Source organism: Uranotaenia lowii, chromosome 2 (assembly GCF_029784155.1).
Source record: "Uranotaenia lowii strain MFRU-FL chromosome 2, ASM2978415v1, whole genome shotgun sequence".
NCBI classification, from domain to species: Eukaryota; Metazoa; Arthropoda; class Insecta; order Diptera; family Culicidae; genus Uranotaenia; species Uranotaenia lowii.
The window spans coordinates 119,209,358-119,225,234 of NC_073692.1; the positions used below are offsets into that span (position 1 = coordinate 119,209,358).

Here is a 15,877-nt window from a genome sequence, read left to right on the forward strand (position 1 = left end):
ACCATGCAATTTATCTAATGAAACATCTCCTGCTTGGCTGATCATGTTGTTTATCAAAATATTCCAAATAATCCCCTAAAAGCTTTTATTTTGAACTATATGCTAAAATTTAAAACAAACTACTTATCTTAGATATAATGTTGATCCATCCGGCAGTTGAATTCAATTCTCCATCAGCTTTACAACACCCCAAGGTTGTTCCGGAAGGCGTATCGCTAGCATCCCGTTTTGGAACAAATTTTTCATTTACTTTGAAATTCTGCAAATCCTGAACCTCCATTTCAGAACTCTTGAAATTTTTTTTTTTTTTTCAACATCGGTGTAAGGGGTGATTTTGTCCAAATACTGTTCTGCTTATTGGCAACCAAAAAATCAACTGATTGCGAAGTTGTCGAGCTGGAGCGTAGAGGTTTAAACTCTGCAGCAGTTGGGGACAGTCAATAGCGTTGGTCAAAATATCGTAGATGAAGATTCGTTGCAGATAGTTTCTTCTTTGACTCAAAGGCGTCATTGATAGTAGGCCACACCTCTCAGAGTAAGGAGGTAGCCGTACGGGATCTTGCCAGGGCAGACGGCGTAATGCGTACCGCAGAAATTTTTTCTGGATTCTTTAAATCCTGTCGCTGTGGACGGAGTGGTAGGGTGCCCATACTGGAACCGCATATTCTAAGACGCTGCGTACTAGCGAGCAGAATAAAGTTTTCAATGCGCACGGGTCTTCAAAACTTGACGTATTCCGACGAAGAAAACTGAGCAAAGCAAAGCTTTTGGCTGTAGTCGTCGCGACATGCTGGGAAAAAGTGAGCTTTTGATCAAAAGTAACCCCAAGATCTTTTATGGAGGTTACCCTTTCGAGTGAGCTTCCACTTAAAGCGTAGTCGTAAACGATTGAGGATCTACTTCTAAAGAAGCTTATGCACTTACACTTACCGCCATTGACTTCCATTCCATGTATATTGCACCACGCCAGTAATCTGTCGATGTCATCTTGAAGCGCAGCGCAATCCACTATTGAATCTATGATTCGATAGATTTTCAAGTCATCAGCAAACAGTAGTTTCGGTGATTGAAGGCATGATGCTAAATCGTTTATAAACAGCACGAAAATAAGCGGTCCTAAGTGGCTGCCCTGCGGTACACCAGACGGCATGTTGAACACAGTAGAGTGAGTACCACGAATGTTGATAAAACCTCGACGGTTAAGCAGGTACGACGACAACCATTTTGTTACCCATACAGGAAAGCCGTAGCGAGTAAGTTTTTCTATGACGATTCTGTGTGGAACTTTATCGAAGGCCTTGGCGAAGTCAATGTATATTGAGTCCACTTGCAGTTTCTTATATGTTGCGGTATGCAGTTCGCTGGCATAGCAAATTAAATTTGTCAACGTTGACCTTTAAGGACATAAGTTCTCATTATTGAGCTGCGGACAATACTGAAAATATTTTAATTATTCGTAACGAATATTTAAGTGTAAATTTGAAGCTTTTAAAAGCTGATAAACTTTTTGATAACACTAGTTTACGGCATTTTTGAACTTAGTAAACTGATGGTCATTTCAAATGTGAAATCGAGCGCTGAATCCGAAAATGAAATTCAAAAAAATCTCAGTAGAACAGTTTTTGAGTTATGCTCCAAATATGAAATTTTGGAAAAATAAAAAAAAGTACATGCACTTAGATTGAAATATATTGAGCCGCATAAAAGAAATTTGAAATCTCTTTTTTGCATATTAAAGGTGAACAATTTTGCTATCGATCATCTGAACATCATTTTTGTGCATCATCAACAGTATTGTTGATATTAGAGGCTTTGTGAAAGAAAAAAGAATATAAAAAACGCATTGTTTTAGAGAAAATTTTGTTTGAAAGAATGTTTTAGACTCGATGGTATCATTTAAAAAATCTGCAAACTTTTTTGTTTCAAGTCCAATCAATAACTTTTTTGTTTCAAGTCCAATCGTGTTACAGTCTTCGAATGAAATGTTTGTCTAAGCTTAAGCTTTACCCGAGCAGACTTTCATTGCAAAATTATAGTAAATTTTGCTATCACGCCCTGAGAGGAAAATCTGCTCTCATTTTGCTTGACATAAGGTGGTACACAGCAAAAATGAGAGCACAGATTTTCATACTTGGATAGCAAAGTGATACCAAATTCTGCTAAAACTGAGACCTTAACTACACCTCGTTTTTTGAGAGCTTGGAGAGCACAATGATGTCAATATAAGGCATAGCATATTTTTCAATAAAAATAAAATTAACATCGTTTTGCTCTCGAATCTTTCAAAAAATAAGGTGTAGTTGAGGTCTCAATTAAGGCAAAATATGGCATAATGTTGCTATATAAGCACGAAAATTTTGCTTTTAATTTTGCTGTGTACAACTTTATGCCAAGCAAAACTATATCAAATTTCAGTCTCAAGGCGTGATAGCAAATTTCGCTATAATTGTCCCGTAAAAGTTTGCTTGAGAGGTGTTAGGCACAGAGAAATTTATGTCGAATGAGTTTGCTTAGATATTAAACGCCTTAATGTATGCACGGCAAAAGGTTTTTTTTTTGATAATCTGAATTGTCAGAATCATAAAAAGAATATCGCCTTTAAATATGCAACCATGTACCAAAACAAAATATCTCGTAAATAATCTTATTTGTTCGTACGGTTCGATAAAAGTGCAAAGATGCATAGACTTTTATTTTTCTTTATTCGGTCTTAAATTCAAGGGGTTTTTTGTGCTGTACATAATAAGCTTATATCAAAACAACAAAAAGTTAGTAGCGAAAGCGCTTCTAGGAGCTTCTAATAGCAATTTAAGGACTAACATAGCTAAACGAATTAAACAGTTATTTTTAGGTAAATTTCAGATTTAAAATCTTACTAATGGTGGTATTTTCAATACGCAAGGTTCTCATGAACGGATGGGCAGATGTTTTGGATTTCAATAATCTCGGAAAACTTGACCAGTAAAGAAAAGGTTGTTGCTAAATTTAAAGACATTTTTACTCACCTTTATATTTTATTTGAAGACAGTCACATATGGTAGAGTCTCAACGTATGCAGTACACATCCTGCTGCATGCTTCAATTTGAAGGCCGCTACTTGGAGGTTGCACCTATTTCTAGAAGTTGATTGAACATAAAACGCCAAACCTGAGATCCCTCCGCCTGTTCCGCATATCCAAATCTATTTCGGTGATATTTACTGTGCGAAATACAGAGCTCACTTGTCCGAACATCGGAACAACTCAAATTTGTTCCTTTCAGGGCGAGTAGTTCCGAGTCAGAACGTATGCACTGACTGGTTGGAACTTCCGACCAACCGACCAAGATCCATCCCAGCAACACTCGTCGTCGTCAATTTAAGTTTCTATCCGGAATGAAACACAAGCGGAATTGACCATTTTGCAGGAAATACAGCCGAACCTAAAATGACGGATTGTGTCGATAATGGTATAGATTTTTAAAAAATGAATTTACCTTTTGATTTACTGGCACCAGCTGACGTTCCAGCGAAATTGCATTTTGTTGACCGACTGTTTATGCTTCACCCAGATGCGAATTTTATTAACGCAAAATACAAAACATCCCGATTGCAAAAACGGCAAAAACGCAATTACATTTCAAAACAACACGAACAGTTTTTTTCACTCGGAATGTGTATTACACGGTTACAAATATAAACTTAAAAATAAGTTGGCGGTAAATCAAAAAAGGGTATTATTTTTTGAGTTTAAAATAATTTTTTTGACAGTACGGCAACTTGTTCAGAAAAAAAAAATCGATGATGAATTTAGATTTTTAAGTGCGGACGCGACGATAACACTTTTCTGAAAAAATGCTTTGCAGTATAATAGCTTCATATAAGCCAAAATGTTTCTCTAATACTTATAGGAATACCCTTTCTGTTATGCGACATTTTAAAATGTAGGTCTTCGATGTATCAAGCGTTTTAGCCAACTGATAGCTCATTTTGTTAAAATTTAGCGCATTCACACATTTTAAAATCCATTACCGAAATATTGAAAATTAGAATCCCGAACAGGTTCCCGATTTATAGACAATAAGGTTAGACAAGAGATCAAAACAATGTTTCATTTTGTGAACTTTTTTCCAAACTTAGAATTAACCCGTTTTTTTCTTCAAAGAAGGAACAAATAGTAAGACCAACATGTACCAATTTACCAATATACTTGAAAATGAGTTTTTAAGAAAGTGCCGGAAGTATTTGAATGCCATTTAGTGTTCCTCAATTGTAAAACATTTTCTTTCGAATAAAAAAATTGATTCCGACCAACTGCCAATCTTAGTTTTGAGTTGTTTCAATTTCAGTTCAGCCGAACACAATATTGAGTATGCCTTTTAAACTTTATTTGTAGAATGCACATTCAAATTTAAGGGCTGCCACTGAACTTTTTTGTTTCGATTTGAGCCATCAGTACTCAATTTTTCTTTTGAAATCGGGAGCTTGTAGCACCCCTAGAATAAATTCTAGTACCATTAAATTCGAATGCCATCAAGAAATCAAAAGTAACAGAGGCGAAATATTTTAGTTTCATTAAATTCAAGGTAAATCAAACCAAAGGGTATTGTGTCCTTAATTTTTATTGAATTTTATGTAGGTAGATTCCTGGATTTAAAAAAATTGAAACTTGTAGAAGATGGAACCATCAAGCGAAGCAGGTATATTTTTAGAATTCTTCGACAAATTATTGATTGGCTCAAAAAGTTGTTTTCAAACAACATTCACTGGAATGTTTAAATCTTCTAAAAGGTAAGCAACTTTTCATTTATGTTTATCCCAAGAGCGAATGTTTCTAAATTTTTTAGTTAATGACCAGAAAAACAAAATTTGTACTACTTTGTAGACAACGCGTGCAAAATGCGCCTTTGCATATGCAACATAAAGATTTTGGTGTGCAACAAGTTCTCCTTATCAATTTGTTTTCTACACAAAGGCGTTTTTCAATTGTCATAATGAAATCTATTCGTGGGATCGCCTTACTGTGCCTTATCAGTCTCAGCTTAGTGTTATTTGCTTTCAAAATCTGTTTTATATGATACCATTTTGATGCTTAATTTTGCTCTCAATTAGAGCTTTACACCAAACGTGCTATCATTGTGCTCATATAACCTCATTTTAGTATAATTTTGCTATCAAAGTATATACCCTTGAAACCTTATCGATACCTTATTTTGCTTTCGTTCAAAATCATACACCAAAATTAGCTATCAGTTTGCTGTGTATACCTTATTTTGGTTTCACTTAGCTATCGTTTTTGGCATCAAAGTCTGCTCGGGTAATAAAATCAATCAGAAAAAATAATCGGCTGGGGAAGACAAACGTTATTATTGAAAAACCAGTATTTTTGCTTCTCCCGGACATAATACCTTAAAATCCTATTCACGTTTGAGACTCAAGCAACCCCTCCCCATGGTCAGATCATTCTGAAATTTAATATGTGACCTTCTGGTAAGCTAAAAAATAATTTTGACTCGGAGCGAGTGCGATTTACCATGTAGAATTCTTCCTATACTATGATTAGTATACTGCAGTTCGTTAAATTATTCAAAAATTCAAAAATTACTGTTCTGGTAAAGTAACCGTATCTTCTTCAATTTTCATCCGATTTTGAAAAATAACCACTTGAAATCTTTGTTTTGAATTCAGTTTTAAGATTAATGGAAAATCAGATTTTTTAAATGTTACCATCGAGTCTAAAACATTTTTTCAAACAAAATTTTCTCTAAAACAATGCGTTTTTTATATTTTTTTTCTTTCACAAAGCCACTAATATCAACAATACTGTTGATGATGCGCAAAAATGATGTTCAGATGATCGATAGCAAAATTGTTCACCTTTAATATGCAAAAAAGAGATTTCAAGTTTCTTCTATGCGGCTCAATATATTTCAATCGAAGTACATGTACTTTTTTTATTTTTCCAAAATTTCATATTTGGAGCATAACTCAAAAACTGTTCTACTGAGATTTTTTTGAATTTCATTTTCGGATTCAGCGCTCGATTTCACACTAAAAATATTGGTCAGTCAGTCAAGTTCAAGATTTTTTTCAAATTTTGTAAACTAGTGTAATTATTTGTTGAAATAAAATGAATTTTAAATCTTTTTTTTTTTTTTTTAAGAAAACGACCTTTTTTTATTTTGTTTCATCTAGGTCCAATAAAGGGTTCTATTTAGTCCAATACTTAAGCAGAAACAGTAGGTTCGAAGCTAGAAATGTTGGTCATCTACATTTTCGTAAATCTATCAATTACGGTGAAAGTTCAAATTGTCATTCAAACTAGCAAATAATATCTTCTAAAAGGATCCGAAGTATTAGGGCAACAAACCCTATTATTTTCAAAACGACAGATTTTGATATCAAGGCTATATCTGAATAAGATTATAATATCTCATTGAGATGGGTTTGAGTAGTAATTTTGATATGCTTTCCTGATCGGGTCGGGTATGGTTTTGTGGTAGCGTGCGCGCCTCTCAACCGGCAGATCAAGGCTCCAATCTCTTGGCACTTTTAAAGAGTTGTGTAAGTTTGAAAAAAATACATGAAAGTTTGAGTGCAAAGCAGAAGACAATGCCACCTTGCGTACAAGTACGTCAGTCCAAAGCAAACATTGCATGAAATCTTGTAATTTTTGTCTTTTAGGGTTGTGCTGGGTCTTGAAGTTGAAAAATGTTGCATGTTGCCCCAGATTTTTAAGCTTGAGTAGCGGTGTTCAAACCCACTAAGGAAATGTTTGACTTTGTTTTTCTATTGTTTTTGAAGAACCTTCATTTTTTTATATGTAACTTAAATCAGTTACATAAATTTGAAATTAAAAACAGAATTTCGATTATTTTAAATATCAATTTATTTTAAACACGTATTTTTTATTCATATTCTACAATGAAAGTTTTGGTTGAGGCCAATGTTTATAATCTGGCTCATTGCTGTAATTTGGAATAAGGTATCTAATCTTATATGTTTACAGGTGAACAGTTATTTTGTGTCATGATTTAAAGCCATATTAAAAAAAATATCGCCCTGAAATCGAGTCATTTGTAAGACTTCGTCTATCACCTCCAGTTTTTGGTGGTAACTAAGGCAATTTAAAAAATAAAAAATTAAAAAAAAACGATATTAAAGATTCCGATACACAACATTAAAAAAAAACAATTCAACAATTTATGAAAAAAAAAAATCAAAAATTTGTAAGTACCGTCAACTGAGGTTACCGATATCACTTTTCAACTTGAAGCGATTCAAAATAAACCCACTAATAATTGTTGGTTTATAAAAAAAAATAATTTTCTGAAAACAAGCAACTTTCACCCTTCTCGAAAAAAAAGGTTGACTTGCATAAATTTTGTTTTTAATAAAAAAAATTAAAACGTAGTAAAATTCGAATTTTTGAAACTCTCTGCGATCTCTACTACACAGTAGGCCTGGCCGGTCTATGTTTTCTATTATTTGAATGGTTTTCTGATAACAATGGAAAACATAAATAAAAACAATCTTCAATAATTCTCCGAGATCAGACATAGGTCTGGCTGTGGAAGAACCAATAGTGAATAGTGAATAATGAAAATAGCCTAGATTTCCGTGGCGTGCGGGGAAAATTCTGGTAACTTCAGATTTTTGGAAAACCTGGCAGTGTTTATGTGTTTGTTTATTTATTTATTTATTTGACTTTATTCAGTAACGTAGAAATGAAATTCTTTTTAACTGTTCCATTTAGTTTTTATAAAATTCAGTGTGATTCTGATGTCTTCATGACGTGTTGTTATACTGAAATGAAGAATAACAAAAGTTAAATTTAGTTAAATTTAACTAAAATTAATTTGCTCAATCAATTTATTTATGAAGGACGTTTTCAATTTTTCTAGAGTAAATGAATGAGGTAGAGAGTTCCAGATGGTTACATCCTTTAAAAAATAGCTATGACCATACAATAAAGTGTTTCAACAATTTTTCAAAAACCAGAAACTTTAAAAATATCGAATAGTAAACTCATTAAAGAATCTCTCGTTATAAATATCATTTAATTAAATGGTAATTGCACACTTGTTGGATAGAAAGAAATTTTAAGAAATTTGTCTGAATTGAGATTCATAAGAACCGTAGAATCGAGACAATGGCGTGGTTGGTAGAATAAGGTAGAGCAGTTTTTTTTAACAAAAAAATTTGTTTCTGACTCGGCCTGCGCTAGAAAGACGGATTGGCACAGGGAGCACAGATTTCAAAGACTGCTGCTACGAAAAAAATTGTTTCTGATCCGGCCCCTGGAAAAAGACGGATTGACTTGGGAAACGCAGATTTTTAAGGCAGCTTCTGCTGATTATTTCCTTGATTAGGCCTTCCGGTGTAAAAAAATGGGCTTTAGAAGAGCAAATTTTTAAGGATTGTGTGTGTTGATTTGGCCTTCCGGTGGAAATAATACCGGATGAATATGGAAGCGCAGGTTTTTAAGGCTGCTGCTGATTGTTTATTTTGGTTTGGACTTTCGTTGATAAAAAAAATTGAATTGACAGAGAAAGCGTAGTTTTTGAAGGTTGCCGCTGCTAATTGCTTGTTATGATTTGGCCTTCTGGTGGAAAAAGATGGAACTGGTTTTAGAAGCGCAGATCTATAAGGCTGTTTCTGCTAAATGTTTGCTTTGATTTGGCCTTCTGGTTGAAAAACGGCATTGGCTTAGAAGGGCAGATTTTTAAAGCTGTTGCTGCTGATTGTTTATTTGTGTTTGGCGTTGCGGTGTAAAAGGACAGAATTGACTTATGGAGCGCGGATTTTTAAGGCTAATGCTGCTGATTGTTTGGAATGATTTGGCCTTCGGGTTGGGAAGGCTGTTTCAAAGAATACTAACAAATTATTCCAGCTCTCGTAAACAGAGATAGAGTGACAAGAAAAACGTGTTTGTGTGAATCTTTGAATTAAGATTCTTATTAATCGTTAAATCACGACAGACGTGGTAATAAATATTATATAAACCTACTACTTCGAAATTTGATAAATTTATAATATAAACACTGTGTATTTTTAGTTTGAATTAATTTGAACAGAAATTAACAACATCTTATTTTAGTAAAATTACGTCAATTTTCCAATCCACTTTTCGAAATTTATCTGCTGGGACTTAAATAATTTTGACGCTTTTAATTTTGATTTTAAAGTTCGATTTTTCATCACTTTTTCACATTTTTTTGTGGTCATGCTCATGATCTAAAAAAATTGATGAAATATATAGATATCCTTGTGTGCAACATAGAGTTTCTAACTTTAGATTTCTTGAAAATTTGGTGAAAAATTTATTGATCAGATTATTTTCGAAATATGTTTTTTTGGATTTTTTTTCTTACACTTTGAAAAACGGAAAATTTGAGTGTTTGAATTGAATATTGAATGAAAACCCTATTTGAGCTCCATCACCAGGTTTCTAAAACAACGAATTTCACACAAATCAATTTTTTTCTTTTTCTCGGGATTTTCATCCCGAAGGAAGGATGATTCATCCCTCAACACAAATCAGTTGAGAAACAAGAGAGATATGGCGATTTAAAGCGAGGAGTGTCAAATTGACACTTAAGGTATGATTAGGGAGTTTTTTGGCATGGCTTGCAGGGTACGTCCAAAATTTAAGATTTCATGATTTCATTGAAAGTTGTAAAAAAAAAATTATTTTCGACTGAATAAAGATACAAGCAGCCAAGCTTCCGAAAGCATTATATTGACACTCACGAGTATACTAGGGTTAATACTGCAAAATGTTTTGAAGAATGCTTTGAAAAATATCTTTTTTTTTAGACTACAAGTTTGTTTTAATACCGACCATATTCTCGTATTTTACACAGATTGGCAAAATCGAAAAAAAAAACTTGGTATTTTTTGTCAGAAATCAAAATTATTCGCGTTCTACAAGATAGTTGATTATTGACTTAAAAGCTTCATTTTTAATAACTTTTCATTAGTCTACATATTTTCGAAAAAAAAGTCTACATATCCTTCAAATGAATTTTTAACCCTCGAGAGCCGCTGAAAAATTACAATTTCATTATCAGCTTTTTGATAAGTATTGGAACTCGGAAAATGTTTTTTTGCCTTTCATGATCAATGGATTCAATTTAAAGAAAATAATTTTATAACTGTTTACATGAATAAAATATTGACATAATGCAATTTTTTTATGTCAATACCTCGTTTCCATTGTTTTTGCTCGTTAAAAAAGTCTGAGTAATATGGAAGAAAGTGCTCCAACCATCCTGAGGCAATAATAAAATACCAACGCCTGAGCTCGCGTATCGAGTTTCTGCGACTCGCTTCAAAGTGAGATATGTGAACCTTTGAATATTGGAACGAAAAAGATAAAAAAAAAATAGAAAGGTAAACGCTGGAGAAGAACAAACATTTTTTTTTTCTTCAAAACCCAACTCACCCGAGGCTTCCTGGCGTATCGGCCCGTTCGAACGTCCCGGATTGTGGCAATATCGAGCAGGTCCATCTCGTGGTTCTGATCTACCCAGTACAGGTAGAATCCTTTGGGATCAACTCGAACCGTGACCGGAATGCCGTTACAGGTTTCCTATTGACGAGAAGGAGAGAAAAATTGGAAATATTAATTTTTTGTTTGCCATCAACAAAACATTCCAACGAAAACGGATGTCCCTACTCCGACGAAATCAAATCTAAATGTTAAGTGAAGCTTAGGGGGACGATTTGATTCATCACCGATGCACTGATTCAGGTGAGTTCAAAAACAGTTATTCAGGGAGTGTCATTGGCACCGCGACCGCTTCGAGCATCATCTATCAATCACCATTATCCATTAATGTCCTCAAAGTTGACACATTGATGAAAAAAGTATAACTTAACTGCAGCCATACATTTCCCGCTTTATTAGTATCATGCAACTGCACACAGCACCGAGCGCAGTTGATCGAATTATGCATCCATTTCCAACAATCAACGTCCAACATGGCGGCACCCCACAGATGAAAATGGAGGAAAGCAAAGGGCAACGTCCGAGGGGGTGGATTTCCACCCTGACATCATCAGGAGCTGTCAACAACAATTTATAAAATATAACCACCAGTAGGAACGTAGTAGGATAGTGCTCTTCTTGGCTGACAGGCAGCGTTCAACCATGGCGTCGGCTCCAGAGAGCAAGCGAGCTGACGAGGAGCAAAGCAAAGACGGATGGAAACCGATACCTGTTGCAGCAAGTAGGACGTACATAGAAGTGCGCTAGCGTTTCAATTGGAATTATTTTTTTATAAATCTTGTTTGACGTTAGAAGCTTCCGGTAACTATTAACTTTATTTATCTATGGGTTTCTAATGGAATACAAACATACTTGGAGAAAGAACACGTTTGATAGGAATTTACTCAACGTTATGTCTCAAGTCATGCCTATGCAATACTTGGTTCATTTGGAATACAGTTAGAAAACTTCTATGGTACATACCAAGCTTATGGACTATTAAAATAATTTCTTAAAACTTCAATTTTTAAGCTTTTATGTTTTGAAGATCCTTCAAAATAATAAGTGAAAAAATGTAGATGAAACAATTTTAAACGCTAAATTAAAAAGAACACCCATTTTAGAGAAAATTCTAAAATAAACAAAAAAAAAACAGTCATAAAAGAAACTGGTAACACTATTACGAAATTACCAAAGCACATTGTAAAAGTCAAATGAGGGACTTTAAATAAAATTCTAGCAATTGCTATGCTAGCTTTTACTAAGCTTGAAATAAATAATGGCATAATTTGAAACATTTGCTTGAAGGTTTTGTATATTTAAGTACGGTGAATCCTCGATTATGTCACCCTCGTGATGCAATTTAGGGTGACAAATTGGGGACAGTGACAAAAAAAGATAATTTTTAAGAAGCTCTCTTTTTAAACAATTCAATTGAAATAAATAAGAAAACATCATTTCTGCGTCTTTAAGATTAAAGGATGTTTTTTTGTGTGCTATTAGCTGATAAATTAATGCGTTGAGTCTCTTTTTCATCGAAATATCATAAAATATTGATGCTATGTTCCTTAAAGCACCTTGGACCGGTTTTATCAAGAAAAATGAATAATTCCCAGTGATAAAAATCCCAATGACCTAATCAAAAACCAAGGTATTAAGATAAGTTAAAAAATGTATTGTTCTAAACAACTTCCAATTAAAAAAAATCAAAACTGACAACTGGAGGAGCATTGCTTCTGCTTATTTCGAATGGAGCTGTACAGATATTAGACAACATAGTTGATTGGGCTGATTCTAAAAATTTCTCGATAATTTAGATAATTTAACATCTTTTGGTCAACGCAGAATTTCTTACATTGGACCTGCTTCTTACAATTGCCTTCCAGAAGTTGTCAAAAATGCTAACAACCGCAACATTTTCAAATCGAAAGTGATACGTCACCTCAAGGAACTTCAGTCGTAAACCTTATCATCATGCCAGTATTTTTTTAATTTTTTATTTTTTGTTACACATATATTTTAACAAAATTTTTTTTTTCTAAAGTAACGTTAACATTTTTTTTGTTAATATTTTTTCCTAGTTAGTATATTAGCTTTATCAATTAATTTTTAATTTGTTTCTTTTGTATTAATTATTTGTAAAAATGGATCTCTTCAAAGGAATACTCTTTCCACTGAGATTCATTCTTAGTTTAGTTTAGTTTACTTGTCTAGCTTCATTCCCTCGCATTAAGTAAAAAAAACATTTTTGTTAAAGTTCTCAGCATGAATAAATTTTGCTCGCGTTTTTGTTTTTTTGTTTGCTGCCAGACATGCTGAGAACAGAAAGCGTCCATTACCAGGGGGCTCATATGAGCTTTTTGGTGTGGGGGAGTGTGGTGGGCCGCTTTATATGTGTATAAATTAAAAAATTAATTTGAAGAAAGCTCAATTGAGGCCCTCAAAGCCAAAGGGGTATAGGAGAAAAATGGTCGATTTAAAATTTACGATGCTAACCGATTTTTCATATTTCAAACTTTGTTTGGTGTTTTTTTCAGATTTTTAGAGTTTTATTTACTGTTGTGTTTAACCTAAAAATGAGTAAGATGAACTAAGCTTGCATTGATTAAGAGAGTGAGAGCGACAGGAAAAAGGGAACTTGAATACCCTTTTTCAAATCCCCCCCTTGTATAAAATCGGAAATTTTTTCTTCATAAGTCGCTATCGATGTTATCATGTTATATAACAATGTTGTCAATTGACGCGATATCAATTAGTTATCATCCCAAAAGGAGAATGTTTGAATTTGAGTATTTTTACATTAAACTAAACATAGTGAAAAAATCGGGTCAAAAAAGGTGACAAAACCGGGGGCAGACAGGATCAATGCGTGACAAAATCGGAGATTCACTGTAGTTACATCACCAATAAAAATATGCTTGCTAATCGAAGAATTTGACTCGAGAAGCTGCTCGAAAATAGCAAAAGCAATTGTTAGTACTTTAATCATTTCATCATTCTCTATGTTCATTTCTAGCAAAACAAAATTTAAAGCAATGTTGCCGAAAAAAATTCCGTGTTTTGACGAAAACAAATTCTGACGTTCTGAGATTTTACCCGAAAATTCTGTGACGGTTTTCTGTGATGCTTTTGTCATTAATTTCATTAAAAAGTCATGCCAAATTGCATCATTTTTACATTTTACTGAAGAAAAATCAATTAAAATGACCATTTTCACCATATTTTTCCCAATTCAAAGATAATAATACGTAATTTATATAGACATAAAGAAATAAATTCTGAAAAAAACTAAAAAAATTAAAATTTTGTGAAATCTGTTAATATTTTTAAAATTCTGTTTTCTGTGACACAGATTCTGTGATAAAATTGACTCAAAATTTTTTGAAATTATAGATTTTTCTGTGATTTTGGCAACCTTGGTTTCAAGCTGATGATCGAAGATAGAACTTTTTATACAAACAATATATTGATTTTTCTTGAAAAAAAGAAAACCGTAAAATTAATTTTCCTTCAGGCTTTCTTAAAAATTCAAAATTGTTACGAGAATTTTCTTGATAGATTTTTTTTTTTAATATAAAAACAAACCGTAATTTTAGATTTCTAGAAAAATGATCTGATCCTAGAAAAAATAAAGTCAGATTTAAATTCACAAATCGTTATAAAATAAGAATATCAAAGAACGATGCAATGCATTTTAAAAACTTATTTCATCCTATGACAACCTACTAGAGTGTCTTACCAAGGATTTCCCGACCGGGAATTTCCGGGAATTTATAAATATTTGGAAATTTCTGAATCCTGAAAAATTCTGAAATATCTCGAGAAATCCCGAAGCCAATAAAATGTGCTAAAATATTAAAAATTTACACAAGATAAATTGAAAAAAATCAGATTGAGCAAGGAAAATGAGATTTCTTCCTTGATATATGGCTTAGACTTAAAAAAAACTCCAATTCAACATAATCAAATAATTCTGATAAAAAAATACGCGACGAAATGAATCGGGATATTCTATCTTGTAACACTCATCATTTAGAACTTCCGTTTCTCAAACTGTTGACAGTAGCAAAATCATCGGCAAAGAAATGACATATTTTGAAACGAATGGACAGTTATCTAAAAATTTACGAGATTTGATGAATAATCTGAATGACCAACTTCTAACGATAGTGAAAAATTTTCCTCGATTATTTCAAATTTTTGCAGTAAGAATCAGTCAAGTTTGTCGGTTAAAGTACTTAGTATTTGGGTCTTGGGTTTTGTTCTTGCTAATTGAATTTCAAAGGCATTAAAAAGTATGAAATTTTTCGAAAAACTGCAACCTAAAATGTCATATAGATAAGGTTTCATATTTAATAGTGTTAAAATTTTCATTTTCAGTTTTTCCGGGATTCCGAGAATTCCCGGGAAAATGATCATCAAATTTTCCGATTCCCGGTAACGCACAGGGATCCAATTCTCAAGAAAGCTGTAAAAAAGTCGGTTTTCACCATTTTTTGCTCTGAAACCCCTCAAAATTTTCAATAATCATAATATCACCAAAAATAACATATTCATATTTTCTTTGAAATTTCTTTTTTTTTTTGTTTTAATTGTAAGAATTTGAAAAAAGTAGTATCTCAGTAAGTAAATTCTTGTATTAAAATTTTCCAAAAGATTGCTGCAAAATCTTTCACATTCTAGAAAGGTTCATTAAATCTAAAATTATCTCAAAATTACAATACATATGACATTGAACAGATTGACATGACAACGCTCTGGTGCCAATCACTTTTCCAATTTTTCATTAATTAACAAGTCAATATTATTTTATTTATTTACATAGTATTCCGTCTCACGACATAACTTGACGAACATAATTCCTAAAATTCACTCGGTTCATAGCAACCGTTCTCCAATTTCTCGGGCACCCCACGTTCGCCAGATCACGCTCCACTTGGTCTAACCAAGTCAATATAGAAATGTTATAATAGATGAGAATCATTTAAAAAATTCGCCACTACTGATCGAAATTTTGAAATTAAGGTATGTAGACTTAATGATCATTAATAAATCATGATGATTTAATAAATGATCATTTATAATATCGATGGTTTTTTTAAAGAAAAAACACTTGATTTACATTTTAAGCGAGTAAAACAAACTTTGTGCTTCATATTTTCTTTATTTTATAATTTAATTTTTTATTTTATTTTTGATTTTATTTCATATTTCATATTTTAAAAATAATATTATATCAGTTTTTAACAATTTTTAAAGTTTCAGTTACTTACTTACTTAATGATCCCGCGCCGATCCTCCGGTGCATAGGGCCGTGGTAAAAGACCTCCACTGTTGACGATCCGGAGCTAGCGTCTTCACCTGGTCCCAGTCAAGAGTTCAGTTGGTTCTCATAAATTTTGAACAGC

General features: G+C 33.0%; 1 protein-coding gene across 3 annotated transcripts in view; it reads right to left on the reverse strand.

The window, feature by feature from the left end:
• The window catches only part of LOC129743736 (1-phosphatidylinositol 4,5-bisphosphate phosphodiesterase classes I and II), a 373,988-nt gene that overhangs the window by 197,412 nt on the left and 160,699 nt on the right, over positions 1-15,877 (reverse strand). For all 3 annotated transcript variants that reach the window (XM_055735865.1, XM_055735864.1, XM_055735863.1), the window contains exon 2: positions 10,425-10,571. In XM_055735865.1, coding sequence (XP_055591840.1) covers positions 10,425-10,571 — 147 coding nt within the window. The remainder of the gene's footprint in view (positions 1-10,424; positions 10,572-15,877) is intronic.